The sequence below is a fragment of the Schistocerca piceifrons genome, chromosome 2 (assembly GCF_021461385.2).
Source record: "Schistocerca piceifrons isolate TAMUIC-IGC-003096 chromosome 2, iqSchPice1.1, whole genome shotgun sequence".
In the NCBI taxonomy this organism is placed as follows: domain Eukaryota; kingdom Metazoa; phylum Arthropoda; class Insecta; order Orthoptera; family Acrididae; genus Schistocerca; species Schistocerca piceifrons.
The window spans coordinates 528,603,825-528,631,616 of record NC_060139.1 but is presented as its reverse complement, the minus strand read 5'-3'; the positions used below and the strand labels follow the sequence as shown (position 1 = coordinate 528,631,616).

Here is a 27,792-nt window from a genome sequence, read left to right as displayed (position 1 = left end):
TGCGCCACCTCGCTCGGTATATGGTTTAGAAATAATAGTTTTGAAAACTAGGGAGATTTGTTTCCAGTTGCTTACGGGGTAATATTGACTTCAGTGGTACTAGGGTGGTAAAATGCGTACGTATATTTTCATTGAATAAATGCCGTTAATAACTGAAATCTAAATGTTAGTGTCTGTTAATTGGAAAATCATGTCATCAAATGGAATTAACAATTATTGTGCAACATGTGTTACTACCCGAAACCTTGTATACGAGGTCATAGATCATCTCCCATTCAGTCCCGATTTGGCCTCATCCGCCCTTCATCGAGTTCCAAACTCGAAGGAAACTTTAGAGAATTTCCCTTTGATAGTGATGAAGCAGCTGAGAATGGTTCTAATGGCTCTAAACACTATGGGACTTAACATCTGAGGTTATCACTCCCCTAGAAGCGGCGAAAGTAGAAGCAAGATGACAGCCTTTTCACCTAAGTCAGACATTCTACACTGACGATATTAAGAAACTGTTATCGCGTTGGTATAAACAAGGTGCCTATGATGAGAAATAAACATATACACATAAATAATAAGGGTGTAGAATGTTACTTAAAATTTATTTTAATTAAAAAGATTTTTAAGTTTCCACATACAATAATTCGAAGACATTACATTTCGGCACGCCCTTGTATTTAAGTTTCAATCCAGAAGGGCTAGTAACTGAGACGGTACAGGATCACTTATACTACATCGACAATGTTAACCCGCATCTTGGCGTGATATTTGACAGTCCAATTTGCCTTATTACTTGCCAGACACTATAGTCAGATAAGCCACAGTTTGCTCTGGATTACGGATGTTTCATGTATTAACCAGGCGAGGGAAGGACAAGCCAGGGCGTCAGTCGTAAGTCTTACCTGTGGCCGCCGGTGTCCTCGTGGCAGTCAATGTGTTAAGGCTGGAACTGAATCTTGGGATTATAGGAGGTCAGTGTGAGTAAAGGATGTAATGGATTTGATGTTATTAATAATAAGCCTATAGATAGGGAATATCTTCTGCAGTTTGAATATAACAGTTGACGTCATGAAACTACACATTTATTGCGTCAGTGTACAACTATTACAGAAACAAGAGAAAGATGTTTGAGTAAACTAGCTAAGTTCTGACGCTCTTGCAGTTTCTTAGCTCCTCTGGAAACAGAAGTTGTCTTCAGTCAGCAGGACAGCCATTTAAATCTCAGTCTCTCGCAGACGAAATAGTCCCTTCAAGCTGAGGCCACAGAGTTGCAATACTCCTAGTGCCTGGGACAATCTGAAAGGTGTGGTTCACACTGACTCCTTGGTTTCACCACGTAAACTGCAAAGAATGGAAACATGTATTATTAACAGTAGCATGTATGAAAATAACGTAGCACGTTTAAAATTACTAGTCATACGACAACGGTAAGTCTTCGCCTGTTTACATAGCATGTGACAAGATTATGTTATGGTCGTATAACAGTGATAATATGGGGTTCCGCCAGTATTTTTCTCGGTCCTACATTTTACAAATACATGCTTAATAGGTGGTGAATGTTATTACGAGTGGTTCAAATGGCTCTGACCACTATGGGACTTAACTTCTGAGGTCATCAGTCCCATAGAACTTAGAACTACTTAAACCTAATTAACCTAAGGACATCACACACATCGATGCCCGAGGCAGGGTTCGAACCTGCGACCGTAGCGGTCGCGCGGTTCCAGACTGACGCGCCTAGAACCGCTCGGTCACAAGGGCCGGCTAATAGGGAGTGCCCTAATAATGGCGCAACCGCTGTAATTGCTGATCAGCGTGCTATGTTACCGGATTCTTGTCCTTACTTGCACTATAGCAGACAGTTGGAAGTACACATGACGCCTGGCGCATTTCGCGAGTTTGAGGATGTCACTAGAACCAAGTTCCTCTAGGAGGGTAATGCTCCTGGAGTGCGAAGCATTCAATAAGCAACACATGTATCCTGTAACATGCCAAATGACGATAACCTCAGGTCCCTCAGTTTCGTATGCTGGGAACTGATCTGGCGATCTCTGAGTTTGTGATTTGGGGATTGGTGAGCACTGCCGGCCCCCAGCAACCGCACATTCAAAACACGTACTGAAGAAACAGTCTCGGCGGCAAAGTTGTGAACCCAGTATTATATATTTGGATATTACTGTTTTGCGTGAATTTCTTAGTTTGCTTATTCATTTGGTTATGAATAAAATCGGTTTTCACACCGAGGATACTATTAATTTCATGTAAGTTATCTTGCTTTGAGCTCCATAGCACATTTAACATCTCAGTTCACATTCCCAGGTTTGTATTTAATATAACACACACGCAAGTAAAGACTACCCACTTACCGCCTCCTACCCATCCACCAAATTTCTTCTTAGAAGCATTTAATATGAATACAACAACCCGAGATCGATAGACTCCAGTGACACCATAAACTGTAGAAATGAACGCTTCTGCATCACTGTAGTGCTTCCCCCTCTATTCCATGTGTATTTAGATACTCAGGAGATATCAGGAATGATCATTAGAGCACATAAGCTAAACAGATATAAAGTTCCTTTCCCAATGAAACTGTCAAAGGTGAACTTAATAACTGGAGCTACCTTAGACTCTCATTATAAATAAAACTTCGATGCTGTTTTAAGACAGTATCTGCTTAAAAATGTATCACTCTAACTGCTCCAAAACCAGTGACTTTGTGGGAAGCAAGTACTGCATACCATGTTAGCAGAAGTCAGGTACATTCAGATTACCAGCAGTGGCAAGTGACACGACCACAGAACTTCTTACAATACTACCAGCATTTCGTTCTGTTTCAGGGTGAAAGCTTCTCTATGTTTCCTGCTCAGTGATTCTTTATCGCCTCTTACAGTACTAAAACTTTTGAACCTGTTGACCCGTAAACCATTTATACAGGGTGTTATCAAAAGGTACGGCCAAACTTTCAGGAAAGATTCCTCTCACACAAATAAAGAAAAGATGTTATGTGGATATGTGTCCGGATACGCTTAATTTCCATGTTGGAGCCCATTTTAGTTTCGTCAGTATGTACTGTATTTCCTCGATTCACCGCCAGTTGGCCCAATTGAAGGAAGGTAATGTTGACTTCGGTGCTTGTGTTGACATGCGACTCATTGCTCTACAGTACTAGCATCAAGAACATCAGTACCTAGCAACAACAGGTTAGTGTTCATCACGAACGTGGTTTTGCAGTCCGTGCAATGTTTACAAATGCGGAGTTGGCAGATGCCCATTTGATGTATGGATTAGCAAGGGGCAATAGCCGTGGCGCGGTACGTTTGTATCGAGACAGATTTCCAGAACGAAGGTGTCCCGACAGGAAGACGTTCGAAGCATTTGATCGGCCTCTTAGGGAGCACGGAACATTCCAGCCTATGACTCGCGACTGGGGAACACCTAGAACGACGAGGACACCTGTTATGGACGAGGCAATTCTTCGTGCAGTTGACGATAACCCTAATGTCAGTGTCAGAGAAGTTGCTGCTGTACAAGGTAACGTTGACCACGTCACTGTATGGAGAGTGCTTCGGGAGAACCAGTTGTTTCCGTACCATGTACAGCGTGTGCAGGCACTAACAGCAGCTGATTGGCCTCCACTGGTACACTTCTGTGAATGGTTCATCCAATAATGTGTCAATCCTCATTTCAGTGCAAACGTTCTCTTTACGTATGAGGCTTCATTCCAATGTGACCAAATTGTAAATTTTCACAATCAACATGTGTGGGCTAATGAGAATCCGTACTCAATTGTGCAATCACGTCATCAACACAGATTTTCTGTGAACGTTTGGGCAGGCATTGTTGGTGATGTAAGTCTTCAGGCTTTCCCGGCGATATCTTGACATGTGGAAAAATCGGGTCTACTGCCGGATGTTTGTGTCACTCTGGCACAATATTTTGGCCACGTAACTCGTTGCCTTCTTCACCTGCTGCTTTCATCTGTTACTTTCCCCTCTTTGGGGAAGTGTGAGGGGGAGTTTGTAGCCTTTCGGCTTTTACTCTCCTGTGTACACGTGTGTGTGATTTTTCTATATATTTTTGGTGTCTGTGATATGTGATGAATTGTTGTGAATGTATCTGGTACTTGCCTGAGGTAGGCGAGATGATTGGTGTTATATGGGAAGGAACTGGACTAGGGGTTGGGTATTGGGATTTTCTCTTCGACTTAATCGTCAAAGATCGTCATAGGGCGCTTGTGCCTATCGCGGGACATGTCATACCGACCTAGGGAGTGGATGAGTGCATTTCCGGATCTGGAGGAACCTTCATAGAAGGCCCTTGCCAGATCCTTGAAACGCTCTCTCAGGCGTGGGATTTCGGCTGCGGCGTGCAGGTCGTCTGTGGGGAATCCAATGTTACTGACAACAGGTCGAAGAGCGACCCCCTCTTTGTGGACCTTGGGGAGTCCATAGAGTCTGGGTGGTACAGGTGCTTTGGGATGAAGCTTCTTGGTGACCTGCAGCGACATACCTCACTGCACAATACCTGAAGAAGATATTGGCACCATATGTGGGCAAATGTGCACACCACATTCGTAACTCGGAGGAATTCCTACTACGGCTAAGGCAGCTACACATCGTGGACTCTGACATCATGGTCAGTTTCGTGTAGTGTCGCTCTTCACATGAGTGCCACTCACCAATTCAATCAATATCATTGGAGAGAAGTTCGATGGTGCTCTGCTCGACCTGTTCAAACATGTACTGACCTCAACATATTTTCTTTATGGGGGTCAATTTTAAGAGCAAGCGGAAGGAGTGGCAATGGGCAGCCCTTTATCACCAGTGGTAGCCAACCTTTTCATGGAAAGGTACGAAGAGGAGGCATTTGCAACAGCCACTTACCAACCCAAGTGCTTTCTCAGGTATATCGATGACACTTTTGTCATTTGGCCCCATGGTAGGGAGAAGCTAGATGACTTTTTGGAACATCCAAATTCAAGCCACCCAAGTATAAGATTTACTACGGAGCTAGAGAAGAATGGACAACTCCCATTCTTGGATGTCTTGGTCAAGAGGAAGGCAGATGGCACTTTGGGGCACAGTGTGTATCGTAAGCCCACCCACACTGACTTATACCTTCAAGCCAGTAGCTGCCACCACCCGGCACAGAAGAATGGAGTCTTGAAAATATTAGTTCACAGGGCTCGAGCTCTGTCAGATACGGAAAGTCTGGCCACAGAGGTAGAACATCTACAGCTGGTGTTCCGCAGAAATGGATACTCCTCCACAGATATCCAAAGGGCACTTCATACTACCAGTCAACCACAGGGTACACAAGAGGGGACAGAGGAGGTGAAGAAAGTGGCATACCTGCCATATACTGGACCTATTTCTGCAAAGATCAGCAGAATTCTTTTAAAATATGATATAAAGAGTATCTTCTGTCCACCCTCCAAAATTGGGACCATGCTAGGGAGTGTGAAGGACGACCTGGGGCTACGTAAACCAGGCTTTTACAACATCCCGTGCCAGTGTGGAAAGTCATACATTGGCCAGACAACGAGGATGGTCGACTTCAGGTGCAAAGAACACCAGAGGCACACCAGACTCGGACAGGCAGCAAAATATGCCATAGCGGAGCACTGTCTGGAGCTCGGCCACTCAATGGACTACAACAACACCAAAATTCTGACACAGATGCCAAGATTTTGGGGCAGTGTCATAAAGGAGGCCATCGAGATCAAGGTCCCTGACAACCTAATAAAAGGAGACAGCGGTTACCAGGTTAGCTCGGCGTGGAGTCCGGCTCTGGAGCTTATTAGGGCTCAACATAATGAACCAACAAGCTCCTCAAGAAGTAGTAACACTGCAGGAGTAGCGCCAGGTGGGTGCAGACCGCGAACGCAACTCCCGACGCAGGACGGGTCTCTAACAGCCGCCACGATCGCAGATGATGGACGAGCCGAGCATGGACGACCGTCGGAGCACCAGGGAAGTGTCAACACCGCAGGATCAGCGCCAGGCGGGCGCGGACCGCGAATGGAGCGCCCAACAAAGGACAGGCCTCAGAGAGCTGCCACAGTTGGAGACCAAGTCGGGCGCGGACGTCTGAGGGAGCACCGGGGAAGAAACAACACCTTACAAGCAGCGCCAGGCGGGCGCGACTGCGAACAGAGCCCCCGACGCTAGACGGGCCTCATACAGCTGCCACAACTGCAGATGGTGGACTAGGCGGGCGCGGACGTCCGTCTGCGCACCAGGGAAGTGCCAACACCTTGGGAGCAGCGCCAAGCGGGCGTGGTCAATGAACGGAACGCCACATGCAGGTCTGGCCCCAGACAACTGCCACGATCACAGATGGTGGACGAGCCGGGCGCGGACGTCCGTGGGAGCACCAGGGAGGGGTTAAAACCTCAGGAGTAGCTCCTGGCGGGCGCGGACCGCGAACGGAACGCCCGACACAGGACAGGCCTCAGAGAGCTGCCATAGATGGCGCCCAAGTCGGGCGCGGACGTCCGAAGGAACAACACATTACAAGCAGTGCCAGGCGGGCGCGGACGGCAAAGAGAGCACCCAGCGCCCTCTGGACATAAATACTGGACAAGATCCTCCAACACGGCAGTCTCAGGTAGCACCTGAAGAAGGCAACGAGTTACGTGGCCGAAATATTGTGCCAGAGCGACACAAACATCCGGCAGTAGACACGATTTTTCCACTATGTTGATGATGTCTTGATTGGGCCCATATTCTTCACCTACGATCAATGGAGCACGTTACCATGATTTCGTACGGGATACTCTACCTGTGCTGCTAGAACATGTGCCTTTACAAGTACGATACAACATGTGGTTCATGCACGATGGAGCTCCTGCACATTCCAGTCGAAGTGTTTGTACGCTTCTCAACAACAGATTCGGTGACCGATGGATTGGTTGAGGCGGACCAATTCCATGGCCTCCCCGCTCTCCTGACCTCAACCCTCTTGACTTTCATTTATGGGGGCAATTGAAAGCTCTTGTCTACGCAACGCCGGTACCAAATGTAGAGACTCTTCGTGCTCGTATTGTGGACGGCTGTGATACAATACGCCATTCTCCAGGGCTGCATCAGTGCATCAGGGATTCCATGCGACGGAGGGTGGATGCATGTATCCTCGCTAACGGAGGACATTTTGAACATTTCCTGTAACAAAGTGTTTGAAGTCACGCTGGTACGTTCTGGTGCTGTGTGTTTCCATTCCATGATAATTGTGATTTGAAGAGAAGTAATAAAATGAACTCTAACATGGAAAGTAAGCGTTTCCGGACACATGTCCACATAACATATTTTCTTTCTTTGTGTGTGAGGAATGTTTCCTGAAAGTTTGGCTGAACCTTTTTGTAACACCATGTATAAATGATTATCCAAGTGTGGGAATATATGAGCTCTCGCTTGGCTGAAATAACACTGTGGGATCGCTGGCAATGAAGATGTTGACCACTTAGGCAAAGAGGCTGTGTGACGGAAATTTCCAAAAAAAATGGCTCTGAGCATTATGGGACACAACTGCTGAGGTCATTAGTCCCCTAGAACTTAGAACTAGTTAAACCTAACTAATCTAAGGACATCACAAACATCCATGCCCGAGGCAGGATTCGAACCTGCGACCGTAGCGGTCTTGCGGCTCCAGACAGCAGCGCCTTTAACTGCACGACCATTTCGGCCGGCGGAAATTTCCACCTGGACTACAATCTCCAGTACGGATCACCGACATGTCCTACACAGTAAGTGTAAATTACATTCGGTGGTGAGCTTGCCTTCAGTGAATGCCAGACTGTCGCATAACCATTGCCACTCTGCTTGACTCATCTGAACACTTGTACGCTATTGCACATTTTCAAAAATGGTTCAAATGGCTTTGAGCACTATGTGACTTAACTTCTGTGGTCATCAGTCCTCTAGAACTTAGAACTACTTAAACCTAACTAACCTAAGGACACCACACACATCCATGCCCGAGGCAGGATTCGAACCGGCGACCGCAGCGGTCGCGCGTTTCCAGACTGTAGCGCCTAGAACCGCTCGGCCACGCACATTTTCAAACACGATAACGTTTATGTACAATTTGTACGGTGCCATAGTACTTTTTTTTTACGATTTCGTCTTCCATAGTTGTATTTGATCACGAACGGTACCTGCTCAATGCCCTCAATACGTTGCGACTGTCTGTCCAGTGTTCTGTGTCTGTAGCTGTGATTGCTTTACGACGGAGGTTACTGAGATCGATAAGCAAATAAGCTGAAGTGTCCTGGTATTTCAAGAAGCGTCGCATTGAATATTAATACCACTTACAGAGAAAGCATTATCTGTTAGGGTCTTGCTTATAAAAAAAACTTTCTGCTTCTCTCAGTTGAGAGTTCTCATACTGCTATCCGTTTTTGATCATGTATGTTTTACTCGCTTTGCATATCGCTAAAAATGGTAGTAGTTTTGTCTTCAGTTACACAGCTACATTATGTTAAAGGGAAGATGGAGCAGGACTGCCAGATTCGTGACGTAAGACACATATCTTGAAGGGCAGATTCTTCTACTTTGAGGGAGTAGTGCCATCCCAAAGGGAGAATGGCGACCTCCTAGGGGAATGGTAGCTACTTATGGCAATGGTACTCACTTAGCACTTAGTAGAGGGTGATGATGCATTATGTCCCACGTGTGTCTGTGAGTATTGACGAAAAACAAGAAACAGGGAATAGTTAAACATTTTCGCAAAAAGATGTGAGAGGCGACAGTCAATAGCTACAAGAGTGTGAACAAATACATGCGTGACATGAATTTAATGAGGAAAATTAAATGACGAGACAATAAAGAGGGTAATTTAATGAGAAATTTGTTACAATTTCAGGAAAAATTGATTGCTAATGACGTGAGTACTTAAGGCGTAGTTATTATATTCGACACTGAAATACACAGGTGTGTGTGTGTGTGTGTGTGTGTGTGTGTGTGTGTGTGTGTGTGTGTGTCTGTGTGCGTGTGTGTGTGTGTGTTTTGATGCTAAGAGTTTCCATCGTTTCGTAACTTACATAAGTAGCAATTAACTGGCACAGTTGAAAATTTCAAAGATTCTGTGAGGTTTGTGGCCCTCGTATTCTATTCAAAGTAATAATGTGTGTCCAAAATGAGCCTATGTGGTTGTCACAGTGTATGCTCCATGTCTTTCTGTGCTGCAAGTCAAAATCCGACTCTTTCCATCGGTGCTTGAACCAATAATATCGGGGTGTGGGCGTGGGTATCCGAGGGTTCACGAGATGGGTGCTAGCAATCATCGCCAGTCATCAGTTGCTGTATTTTCTGTGTGTGCTTCAACCACAAACATTGGGCTGCAGAGGTGGCACATTTTGTGACACAAGAGACGGAGATATTCACTTAACGGCGTGCGGCGTGTACTGCGAGGTACACACAACCTAATTTTATCGCAGAAAGAATGACTATAAGGTGTATTTACGCCTTGTAATGGTAGAAGTTGATGGAGTTCGAGAAAAAATAGTCTGAGTCCAAGCTAGGAAATGCATCGCTGAGTGGTTGGACGGGCAGTTTGCCAGTAGATCTTGCGCCATTAGACGGCCTCACACATTCTCCTAGCTGTTGACATTGGCAGACACTCTTTTAAAAGTCGCCTCTGTGTCCGTAGTACTTTGTCACTAGAAAGACGTCGTCTCGTTAAAAACAACATAGATGTCTTTATGAAGGGCACTAGCAGCGCATTTGAGCTCTTTAAGACAGACATCAGCTGTATTATGCTGTTATGTTACAAGTAATAATCGAAACCTGTGGTGTCGGTGTTAGCCTGTTGTTCAGTTACATTACAAGTCCTCAGAATTACATAGGGTATTTTTTTTTCCACCGTGTGCAAACTCTTGGGATTGATCGATGAGAGTATACGGACCAAAAAGGTCTAATTAACTTATTTTCGGTGATGCATGGTTCCCATGATAAAGACCATTAATTCAATCATATATTGTTACAGAGACTGCGGTCTAATACTCGCTGTAACACGTAGCCACACTTACAGTATGCATGGTTCAAATGGACCTCAGTACTATGGGACTTAACTTCTGAGGTCATCAGTCACCTACATCTTAGAACTACTTAAACCTAACTAACCTAAGGACATCACACACATCAATGCCCGAGGCAGGATTCGAATTGCGACCGTAGCAGCACCGCGGTTCCCGACTGAAGCGCCTAGAACCGTTCGGCTATAGCGGCCGGCGCTGGTACTGTTCCTCATACGTTATGTCTTAGCACACTCTCCTGTCATAGTAATTGGTAATTCTGTGCCCGATTTACTTCTGTTGCTGACTCACCTTATAGTTGACGTGATACAGCGTTGGACACAATGGCTTCTTACTCGAATCGAGAACATGCCGACTTGGTATTTACTAACGGAAAGGCAAGTAACAACGGCCGGCGGCCAGAAAGGTAGAATCATGAGACCTATTCCTGCCGACTGTTTGCAAAAGTGTTTCGCCGTTAGTATGAGACAGGGTCGTTTCAGGAAGCACGAAATCATGAAAGACGTTCCAGAAATTTACGGATATCAGACTTGGAGGAAAATGTGGTTAACACCATGGAGGGTGACCGCCGTGTCAGTACCAGGCAGTGGGCCCCCCAGTACAGCACAAGCCATAACAACTGTTACTATTAAAACGTACAGCGTGTGCAGGGCTTACTAACAGCAGACATTCCACATCGGGGGGGCTGTTTTGTAACTGGTTCCTTCACCAGGCAACAACGATTCCGGTATTTGTGTCATGCATCCTGTTCACAGATGAGGCTACCTTTACACGGAGTGGTATGTTCAACTTCCATAATAGTCATCTGTTGGGCTGTATGCATAACCCCCATGGAATAGTGATAGCGAATCATCAGCATCGATGCAGCTGAGATTTGCTGGCCGGGATAACTGGCGCCCAATAGGCCGGAGCAATCGTCTTTTCTTGTGGGTCACTTCACCCCCCTTTGCTGGAAGAATTTCCTTTGATGATAAGAAGCGTTATGTGGCTGCCACATGATCGCGTTCCAGCTCACTTAACCGTTAACCTCTGGACGCATCTCAGTCGTGTCTTCCCTGGTCGATGGATCGGTCGAAGTGTTCCTGGTGCATGGCCTGCCCGTTCACCGGATACCAACCAGTGCGATTTCTGGTTATGGGACCATCTGAAAAGTATTGTGCATGCAGAGCCCCTTCCAGACGCGGAGACTCTGGAACAGCGTATTCATGGTGCCTTTGACACTGTTTGGATGCAGCCATGGTACAGCGCGTTTTAGACCGCAGTTCAGTAACAATATATGAATAAAAGATTATTAGCAACGAAACCACTGCCGGATCAAAGTTCGTTAGACCTTTTTTGTTCAGTATCCGCTCATCGATCAATCCCTGAAGTTCGTACGCGATGGAAAAAATCGCCCTGTGCATACACCGAATGAATCCGGTACCTTTATCCATGACTGAGAATGCCAAGGGTGAAGAGAGCAAGATGACCAAAATGTCAATGGTTTTGACAGAGACCAAAAGTTTGTAGTGGTGATTCCTTTCATTTTCCCCAACTCTAGAAGATTCACATTTTGTTAGAGTTTGAAGAATTATTCTCTTGAAATTGAGCCAGTGTTACGCTTTACGATCCCTGTCGAAGTTAATGGACTTCACCTCTGTGCGAGATACGACGCTACCTTGTGTTTGTTAATCGGCCAAATATTATTGTATCTCTGAGTGGGGGCATTTCTGTCGGCTAGTCGCCAGTTTTTATCGTGATACTTCGCGGGAACACCATGAACAGCTTGATAGTATAAGCATAGGTGACCTGATAGCTTCGATGGCAGGTGCGTTTTCCTTAACCACTGTACCTGATAAATGCAATGTCTCAGCTTGCTTCCAACAGTGGCCACGAAAAGCAAAGCGCAATAATATCGTCGTTGTGTATTAACAAATTTACTATACATGTAGATTTTACGGTTTGTTTTGTAAACATGTCTATCTACATATTCATTATTGCTACAACTACATCATTAACGTTAAGACGATGATAAAGCTGCACAATTGCACACTTTTTTTGTTTGTCTTCGTGTGCTGTCTACGACGCTTTTACAGAAATGTTTTAGACTTATTTAGCAAGTTGCTTGTATTATTAACACGTTTTGCACGGTTTAAATACACCACACAACTTTGAAGGACCGTACGCTTGAGCTAAAGCCTTCTTCTGAACTTACTACAACAGGTAATCAGAAAGCCATTAGAAGGATATACTTAAAATTTTTATCTTTTATGTAAAAGTGAAGTATGAAGTCTAGTATGAAGTATGAACTAGTATGAAGACTACGCTACTTCCCCCTCCTTCTTTCTCGATGTTTTGGTCTGGCGTAACAAACGTGCTTTTACGACGTTCTTTATTCAACCTTCACGGGCTCCTAATTGAAATGTGAGGCATATTGCTATTTATAAACGCCTCAGATTTGGGATAATTTTTGCACTGCTTATACGGTTGATTACTAGAACGGTGTATCATCGTCTGTAAGTAGCATACATTTCGGTCTGATGGTAGATTGTAGATGTCTGTCACTAGGACAGTGAATGAGTGAGTGCACTAATTTAATGCCAACATGATCTTTTTGACAAGGTGTAAACCAGTACGTTCACTTACCATTCCCCAATTCATCTAATTCTTCGTCTCTACGTCAACGCATCGCTAAATTTAAAACTTTACTAATATTGTAAGCCTGTTTCTACTTGTCCCTAAGCGTGTGACGGGTATTGTTTATATACACTAATTGCGTTGTCGGCCTTCTACAGGGTACGACGAAAAGGGTGCCTTGCCTACAATTTTAGAGTGTTTAACTTAGTATAGGTTTGTGTACAATGCTGCAAACACATTCACTGTGGAAATTAATCAAACGCTATGTACCACGTCACTCGTGGCAACTTCCGTCGCCTGTTAAAATATGTTGTGTTAAATTTTGAAACTTGACCTCGCGTTGCACAACATAACACTCATAAATGAATTCAAAGGTGTGTAGAAGTGTATAAGATTTAAATAATGCAGCAGATTTAAGGGGAACGCAGATTACTCCAAAAAGTGAATTAAATACGCGCAGCACATTGCTGTGAATGGTTTTGGTGGAGATTCATGAGGAGTTGCACTTTCGTGAAGTGGAGATTCTTGCGTTGCGCACTGTGACGTAAGGGTAGCCACTCTTCCTTGATGATTTGATTTCACTCATATTTTCACATTCACTGTGGAACCCTTCGCGAAATGTTATACTCAACAATCTGATTTTAACTTATCAATTTTCAATGGAGAACTGCGTGTTGTTTAAAGTAATTTGCCTTTTCGTAGCTGGTGGTAGCAAGAATAGAGCTTCAACATATTAACATACAAGTAGAACTTGTTGTCTGACTCGACACAAGATTCATGAACAGTTGTAATTTCGTGAAGTGGAGATTCTTGCTTTGCGCACTGTGATGTAAGGGTAGCCACTCATCCTTGATTATTTGATTTCACTCGTATTTTCACATTCACTGTTGAACCCTTCGCGTAATGTTATACTCAACAATCTGATTTTAACTTGTCAATTTTGAATAGAGTGCACCGTGTTGTTTAAAGTTATTTACCTTTCCGTAGCTGGTTGTAGCAAGAATAGAGCTTCAACACATTAACATACAAGTAGAACTTGTTGTCTGACTCTACACAAATGGTATCGTCATCTCCCGTGTACGATGACTTCGCCAAAAATGTTCTCTCCGCTGTGATGTTGCTGGTGGTTAGATTGTCACTCGAAATGGTGACGGTGGTAGACTCTTCTGGTTGCCCGTGGACCTCCGCCACTGCTACCAGCGCTGTAAAAATCGATGAACATAATTACAGGCCGCTATTTCGTCAAATGGCTGTTAGTGCTACTCTACCACTTAGCACTGAAACACTACAGTATGCTATGTATGTACCAGCTGCTAGAATAACTATACTGAGGTGTAGTGCAACTCTACTGACACGTATCACGAACTCTGCCACTTGCTAACATATCTCCATTGTGTGGTAAAGATACTGATGTTGTCTGGTAGTGTGAATCTGAGAATGATGTTCTTTAAGACGTACATGAAAACCACCCCACTACAATCAAGGAAGTTACAGTAAGAGAATAACGGATCTTTGTTCCATTTATATAGAATATCTGAAGACGTACTGTACCGCAACACGAACAGCATGCACGCTTTGGTGCAAATAACACAGACTTAGTTATGAAAAGAATTACAGAGCCAGGCTAACTGAAGTAGTGAATAATAAAATCAATTGACTGCCTTGGTTAGACTTCTTTTGCCTAGTGAATTGTTCTCAAGCAGCAGGATATAATTGAAAGTACGTATAAGGAAATCTGTTACCTGCTTCATCTCTAGTATATTCGTTCGTCTAATTCATTCGCAGTGTCACATAGCGCATATGCTGGCGAGCTTCTCAGCCACCCAAAGTCATTTTAACCTGGGAGTTGAACGCTTTGACTTCGCTGAGAGGCCGACACTTGTACATGCGACTAAGCCACATTCGGTAGCCACTTGGCTGCCGGCGAGTGACAGGATATCGGTGGTTTTCTTCCATGCGTGGAACGGGTGAGCTGAGAGCTAAATTATGCGGAAGGCAGGCGATATTACCTGTAAAATCACTATCTCTATGTATCTTTAACACTGAAGAAAAATTATAATGTTTTACATATTTTCATTTATGTAAACCTGCCAGATCACCATATTCTCCGCACCTACACCGTACATGACTGCAGGATGACGTTCTCCATGCCTTACCTTCGGTAAACTGGTGACATACGTAATATGAATCGCACACTGATCGTGTATATGTGGTCTTGTAAACCAGACCACATCTCTCACAACTGTGTAATGTATGTAGTCATTAGGTGCAGGATTTCTTTCTGGCAGAAGGGGAACTTGTTGTGACATCACAGCTACGACGCTTGGACCTATTGTGATATTGTCGACTTCGACAGGTAGTTCCACTGAATTTGTGATGTGAATGAGTTCGCCTTATTGGATCTACAATTTTAGGTTATGATGCCACAGTGTTGGCCATACTGGACTTCATGTATCTGAGTGAACCCGGAGGATAACTACTCTTGACTTTCATTGACTGTAGATGGACAGGGTAGGGGAATGTAATCATGGGATCGTAAAATGTCCGATAAGAGTCAAATAATCCTTGCCCAGAGGTGTAGCTTGGTATGACTCAGAGGAGAGGGTGAGAAGCTCTTTGAGCATCTATTGCTGAGGTGACAAGTGCTGAAGGGGCGCTCACAAATCATCCCTTTCTTCTGGGTGACGGGTGGCGCAGTGTGTCACAAATTATATGGTCCCCGATACTGATGACGTAGATAATGTGAAAAGTGGGATATAACTGGTACTGCATCACAACTAATTTGTAATTATTATTAACATTATCACATCTACTCATTATTACATGAATTCTGATATGTTGAACTCTGTAGTGAACTATAATTATTTACGAACTGAGGAGTATTTTGTGTTTAGTCGATGACAGGAGACTATGTGTTCCACTGACCATTGCCCTTTAATAAATAAATAGGAATTTACGAACTCTAAAGTACAGAACCATGCAAACTTTTGGGGATTGGATAATGTTTGTAATTTGGTTTCATGGTTAAGCAATACTTGAAGGACCCCCGTGTAGCTATTTAACTGACCGGCTAAATTATCATTTCATTGTAGTATAAGCGTTTTTATGTTTGCTACATCAGTTATTCAGGAGACTAACGTTCTTTCACCATGTTTAAATATTTATTTTAATACATTTTGTATTTGTTTTAAATTCACGTTAATCGGTGATGCATAGGTAAATTTCGCAAATATACTTTTTATGGAGCTTAGCTAATGGTAAAAAATTAAGGATGTACGGCTCGACCCTAGAATATCGACCCAATATTCCAAACTTGTTCACTGTCTAGTCGAATCTCATGGGTTATTTTAATTACAGAGAATTAGAACCATTACATCGGAGCATATTCTGAGTGATCAAAAAGTCAGTATAAATTTTAAAACTGAATAAATCACGGAATAATGTGGATAGAGAGGTTCAAATTGACACACATGCTTGGAATGACATGGGGTTTTAGTAGAACCAAAAAAATACAAACGTTCAAAAAATGTCCGACAGATGACGCTTCATCTGATCAGAATAGCAATATTTACCGCAACAAAGTAAGACAAAGCAAAGATGATGTTCTTTACAGGAAATGCTCAATATATCCACCATCATTCCTCAACAATAGCTGTAGTCGAGGAATAATGTTTTGAACAGCACTGTAAAGCATGTCCGCAGTTATCGTGAGGCAATGGCGTCGGATGTTGTCTTTCAGCATCCCTAGAGATGTCGGTCGATCACGATACACTTGCAACTTCAGGTAACCCCAGAGCCAATAATCGCACGGACTGAGGTCTGGGGACCTGGGAGGTCAAGCATGACGAAAGTGGCGGCTGAGCAGATGAGCATCACCAAACGACACGCGCAAGAGATCTCTAGCAATATGAGGTGTCTTTTTTTTTTTTTGTTCTAATAAAACCCCATGTCATTCCAAGCACGTGTGTCAATTTTTACCTCTCTATCTACATTATTCGGTGGTTTATTAAGTTTTCAAATTTATACTGACTTTTTGATCACCCGGTACGTCACTCTGGTCGTCATTAACTTGACCTATCATACAATAGTGGCGTGCACCACAGAGTCCCCATGGCCAAGGCGAATCTCGCAGATGAAATCCGTTCGACGAAAGTAGAATACTATTGTCACTGCGACTGGGAGTGTGAATCTCAAGCGAATTACCGCCTGCATCGCCTGAACTAGCAACAAACGACACTTCCTCACCAGTAGAGAAAGTCTTTCGTAAGCTTCTTGGCTAAATTCAAATGCTGGAACTGGAAATCACCCCCCAAATGCTCGGAATTCGAACTCCATCCGCCCGCCTAACATCTCCTCTGGTAGTTGGTAATGCTGTACATGACAAAAATGGATCACCACTTGAACAGTCTGCAATTCCCTGAAAATAAAAAAGAGAGCATCAACAGCGACAAGCACTGTTTGATCATGTCGGGCAAGTTTTCGATATTAACTTCCTGGATAAATAAGCAAATACAGTACCCTCTTCAGTTCTTGTTGGATTGCTGGAATCTCACAGTTAAATGGAAAATATTTGCTCTTTCCTCACTTGTGTTTTTGAAGGGGTTCCCTTCTAGCAAGTCAAATGACGGAGATGTAAATTGTCTCCTAGAAATATGTAGTTGCGATTGTCTCTTCCCCACTAAAACCTAGCCAGATATTAGGCTGAAAAAGTTAGGCTCTTCTTTGGTTCTGACAGCAAACAGACCGCTCTCTCCTTTGTAGTAGAGAATGAAAGTATTGAAAAATCTGTAAGCCCTTCTCCTTATGATCATGTAACTGGTATTTGGCTGAAAAGAACTAATACCTCCAATTGGATGAATCTGTAGCAGTTTTTCCCTCCTCGTCAAGGTAAAGAACGGAACCTATTATAACACAGTTCCTGTAACGTCCTCTGAAAATCACATGCGTGAAAAGATTTATAGGTACCATTATTATTTGTTTGGTTTTCTGATATATTTCATACTATAGTTAGGGGCAAAGTAGTAACAGCCTTGCGTGGACAGCCCCACTTATTTGTTATGATCTTCCACATATTATACGATGGAGACAGAGTTATTTCACTACCTAGGTTAAGTCGATGATGCTAGTACATACACGATTCCATCACATTAATGTGACCGCCGCCGTTCGGGTCAACGTCTGATAACCACCCACAGACGGTAGGGCTCAGTATAGCCGTGGAGGCTCTATAAAGTGTTCCAGGGAGACGCGGAGGATAGTGCATGTGAACGACAGCTATGGAGATGTGTATGGGTGAACAGACATGCAACTGTTGAGAAACTGACCGCTCAGATGAACCAAGGGGCTACCAACAGTGTCTGCTCAACGATCATCCAGTGAAAGTTGCTATGTATTATCGTCCTCAGTAGGTGCCTAATTCCTGCGCTCACTAAGGCATCGGCGACGAAGGCTTGAATTTGCGCTCCAGTACCGTAACCTGACCTACTTTGAGCGGCCGTTTCAGATTAATGACGTTTTATGTTCCATCGGTTATATAGCACTTGGCGTGTACGGCGTGGGACGTCTCAAGGCCAACACCCTGCTACGAGAGTGAGGGAGCGTTATGGTCTGGGAAATGTATTCTCATGGGTGATTTCGTCATTCTGGAAGGAATAATTATCAGCACTAGCATGTTTTGTTGCTTGGCGACCATGTCCACCCCTCCACACATTTTATTCCTCTTTGGCATGATAGCGTCTACCAAAAAGGCAATGCAACCTTTCACGGTTGGATCTGTAGCTTGTTCTTGATACGACTGGACATGAATCCTCGTGTTTTTTGCGATGAGAACTTAATATGGTAGCTTTAGGGCTCATGTACTTCTCTTTATACACTGTGATCAAGAAATGTGTTCCGCGTAAATGCAGCTTGATTTTATTTCGCAACTGTTTCTTTCAATACTTATTGTCAATTATATTACGTTGTTTTCTGTAATATATATAACAGTTTTTTCATTGTGCTCGCTTTCTACCACAGCGTCTATTATGTGGTCTGCATTTGACTTTGTGATTGTTGCATGATTCTCCTTAGTCCTTTCGTTTATGCTACTTATTGTTTATCGTAGTTTTGTATGGTCCTGCCTGCGGTTATCTCCGCATTTCTTCAATTCTTTTGGAAGCACTTTACTTAGTGACTTGAATTGCATTATTCATTGCGGTTCATTATTGCAGTACCTATTACGTTTCTAAGTGACTCTTATAGTTTTTAAAAAACATGTGAAGCGTGACACATAAAAAAATTTGTCAATCAACACACCAAAACATTTCATAGTGGCAACGAAGAACTCGTAGTCTTATGTTACGATTTAAGTTACACAAACACTGTGAATGCAGAGTTAGGTACGTTTCAATCTATGGATTTTGAATGTGACATGATATGCATAAGAAGATATTCCGAAAACAATAATCTAGAACCGCAGACTATACATTCGAAAATTATTTGATTGCAATGTAGACATAAAAAGACGACCGCATGGGAAAAGCCACAGAATAACACACACGAAGACAGATGATCGAAAACTTACGTTCCTTCCTACAACAGCCTAAGGCGGAAAAAAATCCCGAAATATGTAGTGCTACGTCAGCAAAACGTAATTGGTGTAGTAACTTTATTGATAGTAATTAAAGCGGGATTACTCTTTTTACCAATTCTACAAGAGGTGTAGCGTTCGCGTCCCAGTGTGTATCACTCAGCGCAATATTTACATACTTCTCAAGTGTAAAGGAATTGCAACGCCGGTCACTAACTATCAAAATTCATATAGCTATTAAATGGTTGAGTCATGCGATTAAAACAGTTGGTACAGGCAGGATTTGCATGAGACTTTTCTGGACGACGTTTGTAGAAATACCTCCAGCAGTTTAGTTAACAGAAGCGATTCATAGGGAAATTCTTACATGATCTGGTAACAGACCTAAAGTTCGCGAATCGGTTAACATGGAAGAGAAGATCAGTGAACATACGGCCGTTACAAATTCAATGAAAATTGGTTTCAAAGGAACGTTACTGGAGCAATAATATCAGGAAATAAACTGCAGAGTGTTTCGGCTCTCAAGATCGAATATTCAGCTTCACTATTTACAAAGATGTAAGACACAAAATGGTCAACTCTACAACCATTGGAAACGGTATCGTAGAACTGTACGTGCTGAGTAAGGTTTCAGTGAAATGCAAAGACCCGTCATGGTTCGAGTGATATGTCACTAAGTTTCTGTCAATACAATAAGAGCTTCGATACACATTTATGTGACTTCGGTGCCTTGTTAAAAAACAAGAGCTAAAAGGAGCCATGAGATTACAGTCACTAGCCGATCTTACCAAAAATCTTAACAATTATAGGTACAGTATATAAATCTATAGCACTTATTCAGTCACTCATTCACCGTACTGGCACCATCAAGACAGATCATGGAGAGAAGGTCAATTACTGATATAGATTTTGAGAAACTGTTTCACCACGGAAGGATGTTTCGCTCAGTTGCTTCAGAATACCCAGCTGGTCGACGTTGATGTAACTGACAGAACAATATAAACTAAAATTATTCAGTAGTGGAAAGGTATCCGTATCTGAGAAGATGTCGATAAGTTCCTGTCTTTCTCTCCTACTAGCAGCAGTTAATTGTAGGTCAAAGGAGCGACGAAGCATTCAAAACGATTTGAAATAGCACACATGATTGAAAGCCTGCTCGTTGACTTTACAGAATAAATGAACCCCCTTTACACACACGGATGATGACATTTTTAAAGGAGGAACGTCTCATCCACTAAAAACCAAATGGATTCTGCAAACAGAAATCTTGCGATACTCATCAGCTCTGAATCATAGTGTGCCCAATGTAGCCCACATCGATGCCTTGTTCCATGAATTATTCCGAACGTAATTCGATACGGTTCCGAAATGGCATTTAGCGGATAATTTACGAGAATACTGTGTATCGGACCAGATTTATGATTTTATTCGCTAATTCACTGCCAATATAACTCAACGCATCTCTCTCAATAAAAGAAAATTTATAGTCGGAAAGATAACTTCAAGGGAACCACAGCGAGCTGTGATATGCCTGTATCTGTTCACAATATACACGATGTAAAATTAGGATTCCATACTCTGGGAGGTAATAGTTTGCATGAAAACGTAAGCAAAATGTCCGGAAGACATGGGCTCTAAGAAGTATACTTTCAGCTCGACCACTTCATGACACTATAAGCCGAATACACATTTTAGGGTAGGTGCATCAGCGAGAGAATGGAAGCCTACTATTTCACAAGGAAAATACCAAACTACGTTCTGATCACCTCCTTTATAGATGGGACACTAATCCAGGTCGTACGTAATAGCTTGACAAACTACAACACATTGCCTCACGTATTTGGCAGCTACTTTATTTCATGACTTGAAAACCCATTTCTGAAACAATATGTGTTTATGTATTTTATCATAAATCAGATGGTATGGAAATGTAATACATGTGGGAAGAATAAATAAGAAATAATTATGTCAAGTCGTTGTAGTGTATATTTGGCAATATCAGCGATATTATATTTGCACGAAACAAGGCATACATTTCATGTAACAATAATATCGTTGGATGAGAGAGCCGGCAGAGATCACTTGTGAAGCATCTGTCCTGTGTTGCAGACGCGTGTGTTGGCGCGCAAATGCCAAATGCATATTGTGGTGTAAATGGCGTTGTAATAAGTGAGCGAGGACATGTACAAGCATAGTACATGGACGCAAGAGGGCTTTTAGAATTAATGAAGAGAGTAGTGTGGCCCACGTTTATCCATGCTCATCGCTAATCAAGAAGAGCCTACCGTCAATACTGATATTCATTATAAGAATTACATCGTGCCACAAGCAGCTCATAGCAAAGTAAGATCTGGACAGTATTTTTATTGTAGTGTGATAGGCATGCCATTGTAATAGTAGTTTTCTTGGAACATTAGACTGGTCTAGTCAAAGCAAACCCTATTGATCCAACCCATTAACCATCAAAGTCGTCCTATCCCCTCACCGTAAATTCCGAGAAAGTCATAAGCGAAAAATATAGTGAAAAGAAAAAAGAATCCGTTAAATTAACAACTCATTGTCAATCAAGTAATATTGTAATAGAAACCTGTAGTAACTATAGTTGTCCATATAATGCAGCACTGCTATGGTAACGCAGACACTCAGTTCAAACTAAAAGTGATACAAGTGCAATACATGTTTCGGTGACGAAAGTATGCTTGCCTGGCCATCTTGCAGCCAATGTAATTTTATGATTTTATTTGGTTTTCTCTAATGACGTAACTCTCCGTAACATCAGTATTCGCAAATACTTATTGTAACAGTAACTGACAAACAATAACAATCACTTCTGTTCACCACATTTTCAGATAGACAGCATTGCCGTGACACAGTATAGTTTCTATGAAGTGTTGCAAGTCCTAATTAAGCTTACTATTAAAATAATTGCGCCACAAATGAACGTCTTTAGTGTTCACTTTACGGGTGTTTTCTACATCTAAGTTCGCGGGAGTGTATTTTGTTTATTTACCGCATTAACTTTCATGTCGAGTATTTGTGTGAATTCAGTGACATTAGCTATTTACCAAATGTAACTTTCACTCCTTTTGGAGTAGGAGAAACTTTTCTTCTGATTTCTACATTCATTGAAACAATTCTGGGATACATAATTACTGCTAACTATAGTAAGACTATAACTTTTCGCCATTTTTTTTCATTTCTATCGATATTGGACACAGTAGACATTAGTCCGGTAACAATTGGTCTGTAACTGTCTAAATTGTATCGGTATGCGTTATCGGTATGCATTATTCTTCGCATTAGATGTCTTGTTCCTGTTAACTGTGGAACAGTTATTACACATAGGTGAGTATATGTCAGTTGTGTGTTGTTACTCAACAACAATGTAAGGTGGTCCCATTTGTTTACCCAAATGTTTACTGCATTCTGTGAATGATGCGATTTAACAAACAGCTTACAGTAGACGAGATAAGCTTCAGAATAGCGGAGATGAACAAGTGTTCATTCCTAATGAGGTATGCATTTTAGATAGTTACGGTATCTGTTCCTTTCTTTGTTTCGAACCATACAATAGTTTCTCAAAACATGGAATACTTTCTTTAACACTCTGTATATAGATGATCTTGTGATGACCACAGAAGGTCCATAAGATATATCGCGGACGACACTGTTGTCTGTAGCGAGGTTGCTACGTCAGAAGACTGTAGGAAATTGGAAATCTGCAGAGGATCGATGATAGGTGGAGGTGCTGGAAATCTACCCTGAACGTAATTAAAGCACTGCGCTTAAACACATGAGGAAACCCACAACAGTCAAGTTAAACTGTTGGCGAAGATTCACTGGAACGAGGAAATACCAAGGAGTAATTGTCCGAAGCGATAAGTGGAACAACTGCACAAAACAGACTGCAGGATAAGCAGTTGCAAGTCTTGAGATTTATTGGAAAGTTCCTAAGGAATAAAATTCGTCCATGAAAGAGATGGCTAATATTCTGTAGGTTCCTGTGTACTGCTCGCCCGTCTTGAATCTGTAGGATAGACTGAGAAGATAGAGAAATTACAATGAAGAGTGTTCCTTTTGTTCAGTGAGTGCGAGAGTTTTACGAAGGTGCTGGACGAGATCAGCCTGCTTATCGTCAAATCAATATTTAGCAACAGTAACAAAATTGCTACGGCTGTGCCTAACACTGATATATTTTTTTTATTGAAGTTTGGTGAAATATAGACCGTTTAGAACCTAAGTCGAGGGTAAAATCTTTGTCTTTTTATGTCCCCAGAACTTCTTCGTGCATTCGATGATGTCCTGCCTCTGTTTATTTGACATGATCCTTTGAGGTAGTGAATTTCGTCGTTGGACAGGATATTTTGCAGTATTGATTAGGAGTCTGGAACTTTCCCTAGTTTGTATGGTAACTTCTAGAGACCTTTCTTATCTCCTCCAACCATCTAGTGGTGTCTTTTAATTTGTAAATGAAATAAAAGCCTTTTTCGCTATCGTATTTTCATTCATTCTCTAAATATGATCGCAAGACTTTAATCTCCTGTTCCATAAAAACACGGGAGAACTGCCGGATATCAGTAACGTTCTGCCACGATATTTCGGCGCAGAGTCTTCTGGTCATCTTCAGGTGAATGCCACTGTAGTAGTACTGGCGAGTACGCGCTGAGCTCCACTATTTAAAGCCTTCTGAGGTGACATTGCGCATGCGCTGCTCAGCGTGCGCGTTCATTACGGCCCTGATCTCCTTCTTCTTATTGTATGTGTGAATGTTTCTATGTTTCTGTATTCATCTTATCGTCTTTGTCCGGTTGTTATCCTTGTTCTTGCGTGTTCCTAAAAGATTTCTCTCTGTTCATATCCGGCATTCAGATTCGTAAAGTTCTTACAGTATAATTGATGTAGCGTAGCTTTTAATTTTTGCCTGGAATGATACTGATCTTTTATTATACCAGTTTTGGGTGAATGTACGCTAACTCCATTTTCTTTAATCTTTCTTTACCTTTTGTCTTACCGACCCATTCGATTGTGTCCATTCTCACAAATACTGAAACATATCAGCTACTTTGATGTTTCCGTGTTGTGTTTGTACTTATTATTCTATGCTGTGTCTATGTTCAATGTACTCCGTTTTCTGATACGATATTAGTTACCAGGTATAATCTGCAATTTTGTGAAGTGTTTCCCTCATTATCTTTGCATCTGTTCTCTCCTTTGAAACATCGTCAGCAAAAGAGAGATATTTAATCTCAAAACTTTCTCTGCCATGTCCTAGATGGACTCCTTCCATGTTTTTCTCTTGCCGTTCTTAATCCCACTCCCTGATACCTTGTCTAAGGCCAGACTGAAGTCAATCTGTGAGAACCCATCGTCTTGCCGGACTCCTGTGTTAATTCTACAAATTTCACTACCGAAGTTGTGTCTGTGTGTGTCTGTCTGTCTGAGTAACTGTTTGGGCCGGCCACGTGGCCGAGCGGTTCTAGGCGCTTCAGTCCGGAACCACGCTGCTGCTACGTTCGCAGGTTTGAATCCTGCCTCGGGCATGGATGTGTGTGCGGCCCTTAGGTTAGTTAGGTTTACGTAGTTCGAAGTCTAGGAGACTGATGACGTCAGATGTTAAGTCCCATAGTGCTTACAAGGGAACCTCCCAATCGCACCCCCTGCAGATTTAGATATAAGTTGGCACAGTGGATAGGCCTTGAAAAACTGAACACAGATCAATCGAGAAAAAGTTGTGTGGAACTATGAAAAAAGTAAGCAAAATATACAAACTGAGTAGTCCATGCACAAGATAGGCAACATCAAGGATAATCTGTGCTCAGGAGCGCCGAGGTCCCGTGGTTAGCTTGAGCAGCTGCGGGATGAGAGGTCCTTGGATCAAGTCTTCACCCCAGTGAAAAGTGTACTTTCTTTATTTTCGCAAAGTTATCATTCGTCCGTTCGTTCATTGACGTCTCTGTTGACTGTAATAAGTTTAGTTTCTGTGTTTTGCGACCGCACCACAAATCCGCGCGATTAATAGACGAAAGGACGTTCCTCTCAAATGGGACCCGAAAACATTAGATCGCAAGGTCATAGGTCAACCGATTCCTCCACAGGAAAACACGTCTGATATAATCTATACGACGCTGGTGAAAGCATGTGTGTCACATTACAGAAATATGTTGTCGACTTGTACACTTGGTGAATGGGTAAAAAGATTCTTCTACCTTGCCCGATTTAGGTTTTCTTGTGGATGTGATAATCACTCTCCAAAAAGTGATGAAAACATAAGAGTGTCACATAAACTGCAACAAATGAATGCATCAGTTTCACAGTCGCACAGTTTTCCCTGTGCTCTGCCAAAACATATGTTTTTAACGTTTTCAAATTTTTCAGTGTGTAGACCGTCACATCCTGCATATGTCCAAGCAAATCTGAACATATCCTGGAATTTTGGAGACGGACGGACGGACAGGTAATAACTGTCTGAAAACAAAAAATTAAACTCTTCACTCGAGAGAAGACTGGAACCAAGGACCTCTCATTTCGCAGCTACTCACGCTAACCGCAGGACCACGGCGCTCCTCAGCTCTCACTATCCTTGATGTTGCCCATCTTGGTCATGGACAACTCAGATGGTATATTTTGCTATTTTTTTCATAGTTCCACACAACTTCTTCCTGTTTTCTCAATTGATCTGTGTTCAGTTTTCAAGGTGTATCCACTGTGCCAACTTATAACTAAATCTGGGAAGGGGGGGTGGGGGGGGGGAGGTGCGATGGGGAGGTTCCTTTGTTAGAGCCATTTTTTAATTGTCTGGTGGTTTTGCCGATATCACCTTCTTCCATTGTTAGGAACATTGTCTGTGCCCCCAAGAATTATGCCTTGACCTGGAGTGGGGTTCATCATTCAATGATCCAGACTACAAATGCAGTACAGTCCAATTCTAATAGCTGGTCGCTTGGTAGTAGGATAGAGGCACCCAATTCGTCAGCAACGTGGGAGCTGAGGTGAAGATAGTCAGCGGTTTCTGGGGCGAATGAAGATGTTGTTCTCAAGGGCAAAAAAAAGGCGGACGTGTCATTTTCACCGACAGTGACACCTCAACGTTAGTAAAACTGGAGCGGACATACCTCAGTACGGCGGATCTAGCGGAACAGGCAACCCACCAAGCAGAAAAAATTCACGTCGTGCTTGACTTGGAACAAGCGGCAACGTAGTCAGCGACTCTCTACATGCTGACGACGGCTGCAAAAATGAGCAGCGTCTGTTACCAAAGTGGTCGGCTATGAAAGACGTCTGTTGCCCTGTTGGGAGGCCTGTTAAGAACCATCTAGCTGATCTAAGAAAAATGTAACATCCTACGGAGGGGCTAACACACCTTACTAACTTACTTTCAACGAAGAAATTATGTGAAACACTGAACGGAAAAATACTCCATTAGGTAAATAATACATAATCACTAGAAACGGGCCATTAGGTTTTGCAGAGCCTATAACATCATGCAAGGAAGAGTCTGGGCATACTGGAACTTCTCATTTACAGTGTAAGATAAAACATTGTGATAAAATATGATGCGTTTCGTTTTCAAAAAATGATTCAAATGGCTCTACGCACTATGGGATTTAACATCTGAGGTCAACAGTACCCTAGACTTAGAACTACTTAAACCTAACTAGCCTAAAGACACCACACACATCCATGCCCGAGGCAGGATTCGAACCTGCGGCCGTAGCAGCCACGTGGTTCCAGACAGTTTCGTTTTCCACAACTGCTTTCTGCTTACCAGTTTTTAAGGCAAGGTGCTAGTTCTTCCAGAAAGCGAATTGTTTATGTCAATAGTATATTATCTACAGGTATTCTTTGTTACAAACTACTAATCCCTCAGCATACAATAAGAGATTACTACTCACATTGTCTAATAGTCGTAGTTATATTCCATATTCGCGGGTCAGTCATTCCACTGGTTTGACATTTTTCATCCCTTCCTAACTTACGTTACCCTCTTCGTTTGCGAACTTGTAAAATCCACCATCCTTTGTAGTATGCTTCGCATTATTTTCATCTGCAAGTGGCACTACAAATCTTCGCTTCAATTGCTCACTAGAAATCCCAGTTTGCTTCTCATGGGTATAAAAAAACTAGTCAGCGAACCTTAACACTTGTAACTGCTTGGGTCTTACTCTCAACCACTCAAATTTTCAAATAGACAACACGAACACCTTTCGTCACGTATCTGTGAACTACCATTGTTCGCGAGCGCAAGGAAATGAAAAATCTTCCTAGAGCACTCTCAACACTCTAAGCTGTTTTGCATTCTGAACTTTACTTCGTGAATTACGGCAATTAACTGTTCTTTGTCGACTGTAGAAGTTTTTTCAAGTGGATTAATACACCTTAAATTATGTAAAATGTAGGTAAGAAAAAAGAGGTTTACGTTGAACGAAAGTTTATAAATTCTGCCGATACTTACCAGCAACAAGCAACAGAGCAGCCTTCATTGTACTCGACAAGAGCTATAACTGCTCTCTGCGTTATATTTTCATTTATATATGTTTAAGCACCCGATGGCATCATCGATTGTTATCGTAAGTTCCCTTCT

At 42.6% G+C, this 27,792-nt stretch overlaps 1 protein-coding gene across 1 annotated transcript; it reads right to left on the bottom strand.

Annotated features, from left to right (window-relative positions):
* Positions 1–574: 574 nt before the first annotated feature.
* LOC124777562 lies at positions 575–27,792 on the bottom strand. Its single transcript, XM_047253017.1, has 3 exons — positions 27,664–27,792; positions 13,621–13,845; positions 575–1,332 (listed from the first exon to the last, which is right to left on the bottom strand). The coding sequence occupies exons 1-3, from the start codon at positions 27,689–27,691 to the stop codon at positions 1,271–1,273; spliced, it is 315 nt and encodes a 104-aa protein (XP_047108973.1). The 5' UTR covers positions 27,692–27,792; the 3' UTR covers positions 575–1,270.

Excerpts from the sequence above, each read along its gene's own strand:
- LOC124777562 (XM_047253017.1), bottom strand. The coding sequence starts at position 27,691 with ATGAAGGCTGCTCTGTTGCTTGTTGCTG. Across the intron at positions 13,846-27,663 it reads TGCTCTGTTGCTTGTTGCTG|CGCTGGTAGCAGTGGCGGAG; the intron begins GTAAGTATCGGC and ends CGATTTTTACAG. Across the intron at positions 1,333-13,620 it reads CTACAACCAGCTACGGAAAG|TTTACGTGGTGAAACCAAGG; the intron begins GTAAATAACTTT and ends CATTCTTTGCAG.